At 45.7% G+C, this 17,981-nt stretch overlaps 1 protein-coding gene across 2 annotated transcripts; it reads right to left on the minus strand.

The window, feature by feature from the left end:
- Nucleotides 1–1,343: 1,343 nt before the first annotated feature.
- On the minus strand, nt 1,344–17,706 carry efcab7 (EF-hand calcium binding domain 7). 2 transcript variants are annotated; one of them, XR_014636956.1, is made up of 14 exons: nt 17,426–17,706; nt 16,841–17,052; nt 16,495–16,581; nt 15,765–16,017; nt 14,522–14,649; nt 10,533–10,677; nt 9,795–9,904; nt 8,816–8,979; nt 8,359–8,492; nt 4,485–4,633; nt 3,684–3,896; nt 2,960–3,067; nt 1,701–2,503; nt 1,344–1,667 (listed from the first exon to the last, which is right to left on the minus strand). XR_014636956.1 is itself a non-coding variant. In XM_084472794.1 (13 exons), the coding sequence occupies exons 1-13, from the start codon at nt 17,544–17,546 to the stop codon at nt 2,423–2,425; spliced, it is 1,905 nt and encodes a 634-aa protein (XP_084328920.1). In that variant the 5' UTR covers nt 17,547–17,706; the 3' UTR covers nt 1,344–2,422. The 2 variants fall into 2 exon arrangements, 1 of the variants encoding a protein (XP_084328920.1); XM_084472794.1 differs by having other exon boundaries at nt 1,344–2,503.
- Between the last annotated feature and the right edge of the window lie 275 nt (nt 17,707–17,981).

Consider the following 17,981-nt stretch of genomic DNA (forward strand, 5'->3'; position numbering starts at 1 on the left):
ACCACACCATGATTGGTTGCACTGAAAAGGCCATGTGTACCCTTCTGTACTGACTACTAGAACTTGTAATGTGGAATGAAATATACATTTGTACTAAATTAATTCACCAATTGTGCTTTAGTTAGAGTTGTTCTATATTCAGTTCATTTACCTCAACAAATTAAAGAATTAGGTTCACAAAAGAAAGGTAGACACCAACATTGTTTGGTAATACTGTAGGCCTATATAGCAACCTGGATCCAGCAGCCATGGCTGGTTTGTGAGACTAAATGTAACATAACATATTGGTTTGAATTATAACATTACCTGACATTTATTGTTGTGTAATTATAATATAAACATATTGTAAAATACAAATAAACAAATTAGGTGCACTTCCGTGAAAGGTTTCGAGAGGTCAAACTTCACAATAGTAACCTACGTAGATGTTGTGAAATAGCTTAGTCCAGGACACTGCTGTTTGCCTGTTTGAATCCCATCTTTATACATTTGGAACCAAAATTATTTACTTCTATTGACCTGCTTTCAAAATACATTACACAAAAAAGGCAAGCAAACTTTGAAGCGCCTCAGGACATGAGACAACATGCTGTTTCCCAGCTTCTGTGTTTTTTCTTGTAGAAATTGAAACACACTTGATTACATAATACTTTGCTAGAACAATGTTTGTACTTCTGCACTGAATAAATAACATCATACAGGGGGCAGGTTATGCATACATCTCATATGTCATGTGGTGGCTCTAGTGTTTCAGCAGAGAAAGTCAAAGGGCACAATGAAGGCTTTGGAGGGTATAAATAGAAGGTCACGCCTGCGCTGGGTGGAGAAAGGTCAAGGGTGAATAAAGGCCAGACTGCGGGAATGCCTCTGCAGTGCCAGCCTGTCCACACTCAGCACTGTGGGGCTGTGGGGCTGTCCTGGGATCTCTGCTGTCTGCACGTTTATATCTAAAGTCTGACCGCAGTCGAGCCCAAATGTGGGTGAAAAGGGCGTTTCACTTTTTCGCTCCAGATTTGTTTCGATCAATCATGTTGCGTGAAGCAGGGATCTGTAAGCGCCTATTGGTGAACACTAACTCGGCCAGCAGTAGTAAAACATAAAAAACAGAATCTGTAAAGGTGTCAAATGAACAGTGTAGAGACGCCACTGTAGAAATACACTTATTAAATAACTTATGAAAGCTTCGTCCACTAACATGCATGAGTAGATTACTGTGATTACACAGCTGATATTAATTAAAAAAATTAAAACAAATGTAATTAAATGAAATAGATTTTTGCCATTGTCAGATTTTACACAAGACATATCAAAGTCATAATGTTTTATTTGTCATATACACTGTATAACACAGGGTTGTGAACAGTGAAATTCCTTGTGACATGGCAACCAACAAATGTAGAAGGCATTAGATGTTATCAAATTATTAAAGAGTCACAAAAAGGCACTAGGAAGATATTAATTTAGATATTAGATATTCATTTACATAAATACACTTTGAAAATCAATGCTAACATTATCTAATGGTGCCTTCACACCAAAGAAGAAAGCGCAGCACGAATCCATACAAAGTCAATGCTTATCTTCCACCAGAAAAACCTGCGGCACAAATTGATGAATGGCATGACGCGAACAACCTGGTTCAGGAGGATTTTACTTGCATGAACGACCTGGTTCACACAGATTTTACTTGCATGAACGACCTGGTTCACACAGATTTTGCGTGATTCTAGGCGAGCCAACACTTTGCTCGAGTTGAGATAACCCTCCCAAGGATCCTGGGAGAGTTGGGACTATTATTAGTTGGAGCTTGTAGCCCCCTCCTTGGTCCTGTGCAGTGACATTATGGAGGGTGTATGGTTGGTGTGTGCCTAGGGGTCGCCACCGCCACAGAGACGAGTCACAGAGTTCAGGGCGCTGGTTTAATACTTGTGGTGTTTCTGTGTTCATCGTGTTCTAATGAAAGGCCGTTGTGGCAGTCCAGCGGTGTAAGGGCACATTAGCTCTTATTAAAACCTGACTCCCGGGTGGTTCCTTCGTCGACGCTACAATATAATATCAGGGCTAAAGGCTGTGTGCGCCTCTGGATGATATTATGAATCCTAAACGACTGCATTGGGGTCTTCGACGTCTCTGGTACTTAAACAAGTAAAGACTCGTAGTGGTAGTTATCTCGGCCATGGTTGAGAATTAATTAATTTGTTCACAAAGAGGTAAGCCCCTCCTCCTACACTCTCACAGAGTTTAGAAGTTTGTGCGATCAAACTTGATCAAATATTCGCACAAATGCAAATATAAACAAGATAACTTATGAATCGACATTGAGCCATCACATTAGTGTTATAGATACATGCAAATTATAGATAGAGATTATAGATTCACGTTTTGATAAATATTATAGATCCATATGTCACACTGTAGAACTTCACTGGCTGGGCAGGGTGCCCTCCACACAGCAGTAGGTCCACTCCTGGCTCTCGTTGATGGGTAGGACATGCTGGTGCACCTAGCAGAGATTGCAGTAAACATTGTTGTTTATAATTTGTAGTGGTACATATTAGCCTACACTGTTGCCTATACTAATCAACCATCTTCTTTTTTTTTTTTTTATACAAACATGTTATTGTCAGTAATGCACAACAGATATGCTTTTTTATGTTTAGTTGCATGACTACAACCACAACCACAGGTGATATTACAGGTTAGCAGTGAACAAACTATAAAGGGCAATGCTGAACTTGTGGGCAAAACATGACAAAATATGTTCTCCCGTCTTGAGGAAATTAGCATTTTGTCACGACTGCTTTCACAACAAACCAAACATGACACATTTCCTTTCACAACTGTTATATTAAATGCCCCCCCCCCACACACACACACACACACACACACACACACACACACACACACACACACACACACACCACGAGACAGAGGGCTGGAGGTAGGAGTCTCTGCTCACCATCTTTGTCTTGGCTGGCACCTCCACAGCGAACACACTCATGCCTCTGCTGCTGCAGCAGTTCTTGCTGTGCTCATTGTTCACGTGCACGGTCACTTTTTGGTTGCCCTGCAACACAAACACGCAGCAACACGCATCTAGGCATTGTAGGCAGCAGGGGGGTGTGACTTAGCTTTAACGGACAGAATGTTAGCCACCGTATTTACGTCTCAAAAAGTGCTTTGTAGTTCAATTGATCATCCAACAGGTCAACAATTTAGTTGAAAACCCAGAATTGAATGATATTACAGGGCTAAATACTTTAAGTTGTTGCCTGAGGTCCACACACACACACACACACACACACACACACACACACACACACACACACACACACACACACACACACACACACACACACACACACACACACACACACACACCCGTTGCTAAGTTAATGGATACCAAGGATACATATTAATTATAGCCAGTATAAAATAACTACAGCCATAATGATTTGATAGATGCCCACATATAAAGTTCAAACTGGAAGGAGGTATTGAGATCTCGGAAGGATGACAGTAGGTCACATTTTGTCAAAATCATGCGGCACCGATCAAAACCAAAACAACACTGATAAATGTCTATATATGTATATATATAGACGTCCTTTAAATATTTAGTTTGGGTAAGGCCATTCCCAACCATTAAGGCAGGAGTCAGTGACGGCCCAGCCCCTCTCTACCTTGTTGGCCACCAGGGAGGAGATCCGGTGGTCCCCCCGGTAGGTGTAGACCAGGACGTTGTCGTGGCCCCTGAGGGCCCGGGCCTCCCCCACTGAGGCCACGATGGATTTCTGCAGGGCCTGGTTCAGCAGCCGGGGGCCCCAGTCCAGGCTGAGCGGCTGGAGGGACGGCGGGCAGCCCTCACAGTGCACGTCCACCTGGAACGGACACGCCTGCACCGCCACGTGTGGGAGGGTAGGGAGAGAGAGAGAGTGAGTGAGTGAGTGAGTGAGTGAGTGAGTGAGTGAGTGTGTCGGACAGTGAGTGAGTGAGTGAGTGAGTGAGTGAGTGAGTGAGTGTGTGTGACAGTGAGTGTGTCGGAGAGTGAGTGAGTGAGTGGGTTTGTGAGTGAGTTAATATTTGTCCTCATAAGAAACTGGTGCATGTCTTCTGATAAGGAATGTGCTAATAGAAGATGCCATTGTTCCATCAGGTTCTGCTTTCCACCTGTACTCAGCCTCTGCCATTTGTAGTTTGTGGACTTAACTATTTCCTGTCATGTAGCATCACTTAGTTTTCTTATCACAACTATACGTCTTTCTGAGTGCAATGCACACGCTTACTGACTGCCAATGAAGACATGTTCAACTTCTATATAGGAGCTAAGAAACTAAGAAATCAGTGGGGGGTTTGCTTTGTTTAGAGACAGAGAGACAGAAATGAATGAATGTTATAAATTAACGGTGAACCGATCCACTTTGACAGAACTTCATATCTCCAGAGATGGTAAATGATGTGCGCGTGGTTCCAGTGCTGCTTGCCTCCACCAGCTCCAGGGCCTGGTTGTAGCCCATGGCCTCCAGGGTGAGCCACAGGTCTGACGGGTCCCCGTCTTTCTCTGTGGCCTCCATGAGGTGCAGCTCCATAAAGCCCTGCCGCGTCAGCTGGTTCCTCCTGGTGTCAAAGGTCTCTGGGGCCCAAACAGACACACAGGTAGAGGAGGACCACACCTACCAACAGACACACAGGTAGAGGAGGACCACACCAAGACAACAGACACACAGGTAGAGGAGGACCAAACCAAGACAACAGACACACAGGTAGAGGAGGACCACACCTACCAACAGACACACAGGTAGAGGAGGACCACACCAAGACAACAGACACACAGGTAGAGGAGGACCAAACCAAGACAACAGACACACAGGTAGAGGAGGACCAAACCAAGACAACAGACACACAGGTAGAGGAGGACCACACCTACCAACAGACACACAGGTAGAGGAGGACCAAACCTACCAACAGACACACAGGTAGAGGAGGACCAAACCAAGACAACAGACACACAGGTAGAGGAGGACCACACCAAGACAACAGACACACAGGTAGAGGAGGACCACACCGCTGCCCACAGACACACAGGTAGAGGAGGACCAAACCAAGACAACAGACACACAGGTAGAGGAGGACCAAACCAAGACAACAGACACACAGGTAGAGGAGGACCAAACCAAGACAACAGACACACAGGTAGAGGAGGACCACACCAAGACAACAGACACACAGGTAGAGGAGGACCAAACCAAGACAACAGACACACAGGTAGAGGAGGACCAAACCAAGACAACAGACACACAGGTAGAGGAGGACCAAACCAAGACAACAGACACACAGGTAGAGGAGGACCACACCTACCAACAGACACACAGGTAGAGGAGGACCAAACCAAGACAACAGACACACAGGTAGAGGAGGACCAAACCAAGACAACAGACACACAGGTAGAGGAGGACCAAACCAAGACAACAGACACACAGGTAGAGGAGGACCAAACCAAGACAACAGACACACAGGTAGAGGAGGACCAAACCAAGACAACAGACACACAGGTAGAGGAGGACCAAACCAAGACAACAGACACACAGGTAGAGGAGGACCAAACCAAGACAACAGACACACAGGTAGAGGAGGACCAAACCTACCCACAGACACACAGGTTGAGGAGGACCAAACCAAGACAACAGACACACAGGTAGAGGAGGACCAAACCTACCCACAGACACACAGGTAGAGGAGGACCAAACCAAGACAACAGACACACAGGTAGAGGAGGACCAAACCAAGACAACAGACACACAGGTAGAGGAGGACCAAACCAAGACAACAGACACACAGGTAGAGGAGGACCAAACCAAGACAACAGACACACAGGTAGAGGAGGACCAAACCAAGACAACAGACACACAGGTAGAGGAGGACCACACCAAGACAACAGACACACAGGTAGAGGAGGACCAAACCAAGACAACAGACACACAGGTAGAGGAGGACCAAACCAAGACAACAGACACACAGGTAGAGGAGGACCAAACCAAGACAACAGACACACAGGTAGAGGAGGACCAAACCAAGACAACAGACACACAGGTAGAGGAGGACCACACCGCTGCCCACAGACACACAGGTAGAGGAGGACCAAACCAAGACAACAGACACACAGGTAGAGGAGGACCAAACCTACCAACAGACACACAGGTAGAGGAGGACCAAACCTACCAACAGACACACAGGTAGAGGAGGACCAAACCAAGACAACAGACACACAGGTAGAGGAGGACCACACCTACCAACAGACACACAGGTAGAGGAGGACCAAACCTACCAACAGACACACAGGTAGAGGAGGACCAAACCTACCAACAGACACACAGGTAGAGGAGGACCAAACCTACCAACAGACACACAGGTAGAGGAGGACCACACCAAGACAACAGACACACAGGTAGAGGAGGACCAAACCTACCAACAGACACACAGGTAGAGGAGGACCACACCGCTGCCCACAGACACACAGGTAGAGGAGGACCACACCGCTGCCCACAGACACACAGGTAGAGGAGGACCACACCAAGACAACAGACACACAGGTAGAGGAGGACCACACCAAGACAACAGACACACAGGTAGAGGAGGACCAAACCAAGACAACAGACACACAGGTAGAGGAGGACCAAACCAAGACAACAGACACACAGGTAGAGGAGGACCAAACCTACCAACAGACACACAGGTAGAGGAGGACCACACCGCTGCCCACAGACACACAGGTAGAGGAGGACCAAACCTACCAACAGACACACAGGTAGAGGAGGACCAAACCAAGACAACAGACACACAGGTAGAGGAGGACCAAACCAAGACAACAGACACACAGGTAGAGGAGGACCAAACCAAGACAACAGACACACAGGTAGAGGAGGACCAAACCAAGACAACAGACACACAGGTAGAGGAGGACCAAACCAAGACAACAGACACACAGGTAGAGGAGGACCAAACCAAGACAACAGACACACAGGTAGAGGAGGACCAAACCAAGACAACAGACACACAGGTAGAGGAGGACCAAACCAAGACAACAGACACACAGGTAGAGGAGGACCAAACCTACCAACAGACACACAGGTAGAGGAGGACCAAACCAAGACAACAGACACACAGGTAGAGGAGGACCACACCGCTGCCCACAGACACACAGGTAGAGGAGGACCAAACCAAGACAACAGACACACAGGTAGAGGAGGACCAAACCAAGACAACAGACACACAGGTAGAGGAGGACCAAACCAAGACAACAGACACACAGGTAGAGGAGGACCAAACCAAGACAACAGACACACAGGTAGAGGAGGACCAAACCAAGACAACAGACACACAGGTAGAGGAGGACCACACCGCTGCCCACAGACACACAGGTAGAGGAGGACCAAACCAAGACAACAGACACACAGGTAGAGGAGGACCAAACCAAGACAACAGACACACAGGTAGAGGAGGACCACACCGCTGCCCACAGACACACAGGTAGAGGAGGACCACACCGCTGCCCACAGCTGCATGTTGACACTTCATGGACAACAGAGACAGGAATATAACGGTGCTATCCATTTGTATGGTACGCTGGTACATCCTCGTCGTGAGGTGTCAATCTCCCAGCTTTCTTGTGTCATTTCACGGAGGAGCGCCCCCTTTTGATCGGCCCCACTCGGGGTTCTGAGAGTAGTGCGAGTTCAGTGAGGCCGACTCGACAACAAAGATGTCTGCGCCCGTAAAGAGATTTATTTTCTTTGTATTTGTACCACGTTGGTCATTTTAATGTTGATTTTAAATGTTTACACAATTGATTACATTGCTGCTTTATTCCGGTCACCAATGTATGCATTGCACGGTCTTGCTGGGCGTGCGATACAATGTAAAGCTGTGTTGTTTGTTTTCGAGCTGGTTTGCTGAAGAGGATAATGGAGCTAACAATAACAATGACTGTGTGCTGCAAGCCAGGAAATTACGTCACGTTCTCGCTAGCGCAGGTGGGGCGTACCGGCGTACCATACAACTGGATGGCACCATGAGATAGAAAGAGAAAGGGAATGACATGCAGCATGAGACCACAGGTCTGAGTGTGACCTCCGTCACCACAAAGCATCCAGCTGATATTGAGAGGGTACGATTCATTCACTAAGCCACAGGCCCTCCTCTGTCACAGTGACATCGTTCAGGAGCTCGGGGCGTGGGGTGTGTCACATTTGCACTCATGGAACAAACTTACAAAAAAAAGCAGTTGGACCAAAACAAAAGCAGGCTATGTATGCTTCGACTGGGAAGAAATGCCTGAGATGATTGGTCACATTGTTGTACCTTTACAGATAGCCCAGGCTTCCTCGTCACACTTCTCCCCGCTGGTCCTTAGCTCAAACAGGTTGTACTCCTCCAGGCTGATTAAGCCGTTGCCATCCAAGTCGATCACGTCAAAGATGTCCGACAGCGCCTCACTGTGGCAGAGTGAACAATGACCCGTGACCGGGAATTCAACTGTTGACCACTTCTCATTCAGCACCACCTTTCATGTATCTCCAGTATTTTTACATCAATTGTTTTTTTTTTATATAATCTTACATAAAATAGTATCATTATATCTCCCCTGAGAAAGGTACATTTTTTTAATAAAGTCGGAAAAGCCTCTACACACAACATGCATGGGGTACATAAATGCCTGTACACACACACACACACACACACACACACACACGCACACACACGCACACACACGCACGCACACGCACACACACACACACACACACACACACACACACACCGGAGCTCCCGGGTAAGGTCCAGCCCCCCGCTGTCTGTGCGGTACACCAGGGGTTGTGGTTTGGTGGGCGTGGCCGTTCTGCTCCTCCTCCTCAGCCTGCAGCCGCTGGTGAAGGGCACAAGGAAGTAGCTCCCAGCAGCAAGCTCTCCACGCCACACGTACCTCTGTTCATGAGCACAAAGTCAGCCCTCAAGTGTGTCAAGACACTAATTAGAGTTGATTCAATGGGAGGAAAGGCGAAGGAGAGCAGTGAACTGGCATAGGCCAAAGCTTTAGTGGAAAGTGACTTGAGCTTTCTAGCCTGAAAATCCAGAGCCACATCTAGAAAGCTGTAGGGTCTGGCAACGAGTGATGAAAACGGCCCAACTCGAGGGGCGGCACCAAGCATGCAATTGAAAATATCACTGCACGCAATGGATAACACTACGACCAATCAGAAGAATACAAGGGGTGACGTATCCAGACCAGCGGAGCTAACCAATAGATAAGACTCTAGCCGTGTCCGGTCGGTAAAACAGCAAGGCTTTTGGCCCGCCTATATCAGATACACGGATGTGATTGGTTAATGTTCTGGGCCAGGGGAATCGGGGAGTGAGTATGTCGCTCGTTCCCAGAGTGACGCGCTGAGCAAATTCAAATTGTGCTCTCACGAGAACTCTGAATTTCAGTATATGAGCTTTCAGGATTTGATTTGAAAATTACAATTATTAAAACTGACCGGATTTTAGAGGAAAGGTGTTCGTGAAATGTGTTTCACCGGAGAACGCTTTTGGTTACCCTTTGAGTTGTCGGAAAGTAAAATATAGTGAAACCCAGTTTCACTAGAGCTGCTCAGTTGTCCTAATGGGGTAAGGCACTGGGGAGAAACGGGGTTCTGTAACCTGGTACTATAGTGTGTTGATGTTACCGCACTGGCTGTAAGTGCAGCCAGACCAAACCCCCACCACTGCTGGAAAACGTTGTGCACACGCACACTTACTTCTTCATCCCTGGCCTCTGTGAAACACACAAGGTTGCATTCCTCTTTGCTTTGCCCTGCTGACGTGACGAAGAGAGCCGTGTCCACCCAGCTCCGGGAGGGCCCCGCGTCTGGGAGGAGACGACAACACGGCGTGTCAAAAGGATTATTGTGAAGGGAAATGACGGTTGCAGGTTTCTGTTTAAGGAGCATAGCGTGAGATTATTTACGTTTGTACCACTAGCTGTTAACATGGTGATTGTGGAAAGTTTAAATGAATAATTAAATCATTTTTACTTCCCCAAGTTACTTCTCCTGCAAGCATACTAAGCTCACCTTTGTGTTTGTTTGTTTGTGAACATTGGACGAACCGACTGGATTTTATACAGTACCTGATAAAAAATATATACAGAAATCCCCATACAATTTATAGAATTTTATCATGCCACATTTGGCCAGTTTACTATGAAACTGCAGATCTATCATCTGTGTCCACAACGTGAACGTCTATCTTACTATTGAGTTACACACTTGGTCAGCACTCACTCAGCACTCACATCATCAACATTTACATTTAGCAGACGCTTTTGTCCAAAGCGACTAACAAGAAGTGCAATCGTAGAAACCAATCAATTAATGTTGGTCTTTAACACACACACACACACACACACACACACACACACACACACACACACACACACACACACACACACACACACACACACACACACACACACACACACACACACACACACACACCGGGCGTGTGGTGGCCCGGGCTGCGGGGCTGGATGCTGAGGTAGACGGAGGACGGGCGGGGCAGGTGGAGGCGGTACTGCAGGGAGCTGATGCTGCCCTCCTCTTCCAGGAAGAAGCACCCTCTGACGCCACCGTGCTGCCAGTTCTGGGGGTGGGGCAACAAAACTCACCGTTACCATGGTGATGAGAAAGGTGCGCTTGCTTGGACTTAAAAATGAAACACCACTCAACATTTATCCACTCAACATTTGACCAAAATCAACTCTTTTCAGAGAAACAATTTATACTATGAAAGGTACAGACCTTTCCAGCAAACAAATTTAAGAGGCTATGGATAGCCATGAAGTCCTCTGTGGGGTTGAGAATGTTTTTACACTGCCAAATATGCCCGTCTTATGCTTTATTTTGAAAGAGCAACACAGCGTCTTGTCACCGGCCCCCTGAATGGTGTTTTGTGCCCCCAACAGAGCCTTCAAGGCAGTGCGCAGGGTTGTCCCGGTTTCCACCAACCACTATGAAATGTCCCCTTGTCCACGATTACACAGCCAACGTGGTCTTATTATAGCCCGATCATTAACTAAAAACCACATAGAAACATTAAAGCATCCAGCACATGACTTCAACAATGTGTGAGGGCATACGCAACAGGAATGGTCGTACAGTGGAATGCTGATGGAAAACCAGCGGACGAGCGCTGGGCGGAGATGTTCGCGCATTTCAGAAACAGGGAGATTCCGTACAAAAATATATGTCTAATTTGTTTGCCGTGTGTCTGCCTGGCACTAATGCTCCCGTTGAGCTGATCTTTCCATAATAAACAATACTTGGACTGACGTGGTGAACACACACACACACACACACACACACTATGCTTTGTTCAAAATTTTCTGAAGCTTCAGGCTAATTCATAAAAATATAGGTAGTCCCACATGACACTTATTCAATGTCGTTTCATATTTTCTCTTAAATGTGTATATAGGCCGACCAAAAACATTTCAGATTTTTTTCCCCTTCAGCTTTGTTGTGAGCAGTAGCCGTATAGGACAGTGATCATGATTTGCCTCAATATCAGAATAACACCCATAGCACAAATAGCAATGGTGGGTGGAATGCCATAAAGTAGGTCTGTATATGCAGTGAAGCTTGTCCAGGCTCTGCTTGTTAGGATGTAGGCTATGAATCTGAACACATTTTTAGAATGATTAGAATACATTTTTAGAATTTTTAAAATGTATTCAGAAAATTGTAATTCAAATTTTGATCAATATTCTATTCTATTATTTTACAAAACTAGATGATTAGGCCTGCAATTAAAGAATTGGTTTGATATTTATCAGGTCATTACTGCCATTCAAAATGTGTTTTCCTTTACCTTTACAAATGTATCTTTTTAGTAGAATAAAATATATTTGTGAATGTTTTACAGTGTAGTTAATTTAGGACATATTTCTGTTCAAACCATTAACGGATCTGTCAAGTTTCCGATATGTGTCCCCCCCAGTGTTAAACCCATTCCTACGCCCCTGCTTCGTTGTCTCTACAACAGAGACAACGAAGCGATATCAACATGACGAGTTCTAACTGTAGAGACGGTGAAATCTGCGAGCTGCTGATCATGTGAGAGAAGGCGATGCAGTTGCATTTAACGAAGACGGGGAAAGATGGTGCGATCTACGAGAAAGTACCAGAGGAACTGTCCTTGCCAAGCCGTGACCGAACCGGTTTGGCAGTGTAAAAATGCCCTTTGACTAGCGTGGGGCAGGTCAAGGTATTTTTGCTATGCTACGGTCTGTCCACAAGAGGGCAGTAGTGTTCCGTCACATTTGAATAAAGAGCGGGACTAAATCACCTACCACGGGCCCTTACAGGGAAAATTTCAAATCTTTAGTATTTATTTATTTTGATGAATACAGGTTATCAATCTTGGCCGGCGATCATTTGAAAAATATCAAGCGGCTACTTTGGAAATATTTTTGAAATAGTCCATTTATTTCTCATTCTGGAAATCCCTTTGTTCCCTTTTGTCTTCGAGCGCGGTCGAAACGAGGCCATTATTTATAGACGGGAACATAGAAACCAGGGAATGAAGTTTTAATGCATGCCATCGGAGACGCATTAAAGGAAAACACAGTTAATGTGGACACACAGCAGAAGGACATTGGGGCTGTGGCACAGGGCTGCAGCCGGCCATATTTCCTCCTGGTAGACACGTTAAATAAAGAAACAGAGTAGCATGAAGTGCGATAAAGCACCATTAAGTACCATAAAGTATCATAACATGGAACCTGTCACTCCTTCGGAAAAAAGCAATTTTCTCAGAGTATTTATCTTGGGCTGAGAAAAGTGTAACAGATCAAATCGTAACAATTTGGCGTTTTTTTGTCCGGACAGTATGAGAGTATGAGAAGGAAATTGCCGCAGGCAACACGTTCTTAAAGGCCTCAGAAATGATGCCCCTACAGAGTGGTCACCCGGCTGACTAATACAGACCGCTGTCACACACGCTGGCCGTGCCTCTGATTTACTGGTCTCTGTGAACACACACACACACTCCGACTCTGCCTCCCTTAGTCTATTTGTAATTCTCATCAAATACAAAAATGCAGAGAAATATATATAATTATTGGAATTCCATTCAAACACAAACATTTTCCTATTTTTCCCTGCATGAAATAAAAGTTTTATCCCAGAAACAACACACCTACAGCAGTGCACCAGCACTGACAATTATCAGCCGGACAGGTGATGGGGAACTTCTCTACAAGGCAATCACTCACTCACACACACACACACACACACACACACACACACACACACACACACACACACACACACACACACACACACACACACACACACACACACACACACACACACACACACACACACACACACACACACACACACACACACACACACACACACACTTTCTCCTTAACAACACCTGGCCCTTTCCAATCTTGCCACAGTGCCTCTGGCTGCGAGATCGGCAGGGGGGTTGTTCCAGTTATTTATTTATCTGCTGCCTTCACTGGACTTACCTTTTGTTGTTGCTGTAAAGAACAGCAGCAGAGGTTAAGGAAAAGCAAAGTACACAAACAAAAGAGTTGAAATCGATACTGTGCTGTGGACACAATGTCCGGCCTGTTCTCTGGGTGAGATGGTTCTTAGTATTTTTAATGGTGGCATCAGGTGGCTGCAATAAATCTGCTTGTTTGTTTGTTCTTATGTAAAGACAGGGTTAAGATGTCTATTTTCTATTACATTCAGAGGTGAAGGGGAGTCTGGTTTGTATAAGATCTGCGCGGCTGAAACAAGCACAGTTCTTGTGTTGTTCATGATATCGTTTGATGCGTCTTAAGCATATCACTCTATATCTTGCCTCCTGCTCTAACATCACAAATTCCCCGAACCTACTGTATGTCTTCATCTCCATCCATCTGTCCTTCAGTGGGACGGCGGAGGTTTATCTGTGGAGGGAGTGTGGTTGTTACCTGTAACGCTGCGGGCTCCAGTGTCTTTTATCTGTGGAGGGAGTGTGGTTGTTACCTGTAACGCTGCGGGCTCCAGTGTCTTTTATCTGTGGAGGGAGTGTGGTTGTTACCTGTAACGCTGCAGGCTCCAGTGTCTTTTATCTGTGGAGGGAGTGTGGTTGTTACCTGTAACGCTGCGGGCTCCAGTGTCTTTTATCTGTGGAGGGAGTGTGGTTGTTACCTGTAACGCTGCGGGCTCCAGTGTCTTTTATCTGTGGAGGGAGTGTGGTTGTTACCTGTAACGCTGCGGGCTCCAGTGTCTTTTATCTGTGGAGGGAGTGTGGTTGTTACCTGTAACGCTGCGGGCTCCAGTGTCTTTTATCTGTGGAGGGAGTGTGGTTGTTACCTGTAACGCTGCGGGCTCCAGTGTCTTTTATCTGTGGAGGGAGTGTGGTTGTTACCTGTAACGCTGCGGGCTCCAGTGTCTTTTATCTGTGGAGGGAGTGTGGTTGTTACCTGTAACGCTGCAGGCTCCAGTGTCTTCCCGCTGGCTTTAGCAGTGCTGGCGCTCATGGTGACGCTGGTCGGCGATAGGGACGGCCGGCGGCTGCGTGCAGAGGAGACGCGGGACGGCGTTCGACTCTCTACATCATTCACACACACGCGTGTACAACAGAGAACAGAGAAGTTGATCAGAAATCTCTGGTGTGTCCGGGGGAAATGACTGGACACCGACAAGTCAGTGGAAGGCCACGTAAGCCACAATGCTGTTGTTGTTGTTTCTGAAAATGACCCCACAAATGACCACAGATGACTATGGTACATATTAATGAGGAAAGCAGATCTACTTTTCCATTGGGGTGATGAGTTAAAATGGTACCTTCAATCTTTGATATTGGGAGTCAGGGGAGCTAATTGTTTTACAGCTTATCGAATCAGCATAGGTCAGTGCCATTTTCTATTCTTTCCACATTAGAACCTAAAGTGTGGCAACGAAATGCTGGCAGTTCATGGCAACCCCTCATTAAAAACAGTATAGCTTGATCTGAACTGAGAGCTTGGGTCATGTGATGATCCCACCTATCCCACCGTGTCCAACATGGTATTGGGCAGTTGAAAGAGGGCCTGCCTCGCCACCCAGCAGGGCCTTCCTGTACCAGCGCCAAACAATCAATAGTATCATCTCTTAAAAAGACTCGCTCTTACTCTTCTCTCCATCAACCCTATTGTAGCTATACTACCACACACACACACACACACACACACACACACACACACACACACACACACACACACACACACACACACACACACACACACACACACACACACACACACACACACACACACACAACACACTGTTTCCCATTCCTCCTCTCTTCAAAATATCCTGGCTCAGCTGCTATACAAATTAAGGCTAATTTTTGGTGAAATTCACAATGTTTGTCTCTTTCAATCTAAATATTTAATTGAAAAACAAATATGTATCTCATGTAATCAAGCCAAACATCTACAGTCCTCCTTAGACCAAGTTCTGTTCCTGTACAGAGGAATTACTTAAACAAAAGAAAAATATCCATGTGAAAAAACTCATTGGACTCATTGGCTTGTGACCTAGACCTAATCAAAACAAACATTTGAAACAGATTTTGTTTCTTTGCTAACCGACAAAAGTGGAGATGCTGGGGACGTTTCATCTGTCAGGCTGTGGAACCGACTAGAGTGACTTCAGCGCAGGAGATGAGTTCCGTTGTCTAACCTTTTTTGAGTGCGGGGTCAGACTCTTGCCTCTGTGATTGCGATGGAGGCTGGGGGAGGGTTGTTGTTGTTGTTGTTGTTGTTGTGGCTGTGGGTGTTGCTGCTGAAGGGGGTGCAGACGAGGACGTGCCACTCTTTGGATTGCCGTCTATCTGGCTGCCAAAGTTCTGCCTTCTCATCTTGGCATCGGCCTCCAGCCTCACGAGAGCCTCAGCCTGGCACTGCTCGGCCGTTGTTGCCAGCATTCGGCAGAACTAAGGTTCAACCAGGACCACAACTCATTAGTTTGCTGCAATGACCTTGTAGGGATTGTATTTTGCCCAATATTGTCATCGTAATTAATCGATTATCCATACATCCGATATATTCACGTGACATTGCAGGACTCTAGCCCCTTTAAGTCCTGTGGGTCCTTTGATCCTTTATTGCCGAGTTGATCCATTTTTTTGTTGCAATTACAATATGGATTAATATGCAACCAATTGTGCAACCCTATCATCATATTATTATTATTACTATAATGAATAAATAGGATGTTGACAGAACCTGATTGTTCTTCAACGTGGAAGATATAATCTGAGATGGCCTCAAGACAACCCTGGGATGATTTAAAGGTTTAAGATTAAGGAGAATTAATTGATCAGTATTATAGTCCTCTATTATTTGGGACTGTACAGAGTTCTGTATGACTTTATGCTGATAAAGGAAATATCACACATATACAGGCTTACCTCTGCATAATCTAATTGGCTGTCTTTGTTGGCATCAGCTATTGAGAAAATGGCATTGACCTCCTCAGCAGTCATCTTCTCACCACTCTGGAGGTTTGGAAGATGCAGGCGTTTAATTGGTGAATACACAACACTTAAAAAATTTTTTGGGATAAGAACGTAGAAAACCCCTGATTCTAATCATGTTTTGCTTCTTTTTACTAATGGCCATCAAGTGGTGAAACTAGACTTGGCAAAAACAAATGGTTTAATATACCTCTTCTACTCATTAAATGGATAACAACCTATTTTATAATCTCTTTCACCACAAAATAAGACAATTCTGCAAATGCTCATGGCTACTTACTGTAGTTAGGGCTTTCTCCAGTTCACTGTGCGATATGAAGCCATCTCCGTTTACATCCATCCCTTTGAAAATTCTCAAAAGCTCATTTTCGTCCGTCTGCTTTTCCAACTTGAGGATCTCACAGAAATCATCAAAGTTGAGACTGGAAGTGGCCGGCGTCCAGTACTTACTGAGAGTTTTAAGTGAGGGATTCCTTCCAGACAGCTGGAGAACTATGGGGGAGAAAGACAGAAACATACAGTTGAGGTAGTTGACAAAAGCCCAAGCACAAAGTTTTCAAACTGAGAATTAAAACCCACAGAAAGCGGGATATAACGGTACAAAGGTGCATAACGATGAACTGCACTTGATAATATTATGGCCTGAGCCAACATGCTGCTTTAACAATATACATGGTGATCAACAACCTAATGGTTTATGAATTAACCTGATGCTGAAGTCATTTTACAGTTTCTGATGACTAGGGTTTGAGTTTTTAAAAGAGAACTATTAGATGAATAAAATAACAAAACACTATTAGGCCTATATCAGTGATCGATGTGTACTAGGCTGAGGAACGAGGACCAAACTTGTGATGCGACTTACCACGACATAAGTGTTGTTTTGAAGTGATGCTCGTCAGGCTGGACCTGAACTCAGAGATGTAGACAGCTCGACACCTCAGGTAGAAGGTCTCCTCATCCAGAGGCTGGGCCGGACCAAACATCCTAGCGTTATTAAGATACTATTCGGGTTTCAAGCAGTGGCGTGGCGTTATATCTCTTTAGTTGTGTCCTGCAGTGGTATTATGACTCGACATCACGAAACACAGATGAAGCCTACGGGGGGACGTGGTACCTCCGCACACACACGGCAACACACGGCGGTCACCGCGGGTCCTGTTGCTAGGGGATCAGGCGGTGCGCCGCACACAGCGCCCCGAGGGGGACGCGTTTGAACAAGGTTCCGCCACTTCTCCCTCACTGTTCATCTGTATTTCTGTGTTATATTGTGGTTATACACATTCCATAAGTAACATAACACAAGATATTCGTATGTAGCATTGTTTTTACACCCACAAACTTCAAAACGACCGGGATCAACCACAGATAACAGGGAAGGAACGAGCCTTCACGTCGTGTTTTGGACGGACTGCCGGAGC

Source organism: Micromesistius poutassou (assembly GCF_964030765.1).
Source record: "Micromesistius poutassou genome assembly, chromosome: 9".
NCBI classification, from domain to species: domain Eukaryota; kingdom Metazoa; phylum Chordata; class Actinopteri; order Gadiformes; family Gadidae; genus Micromesistius; species Micromesistius poutassou.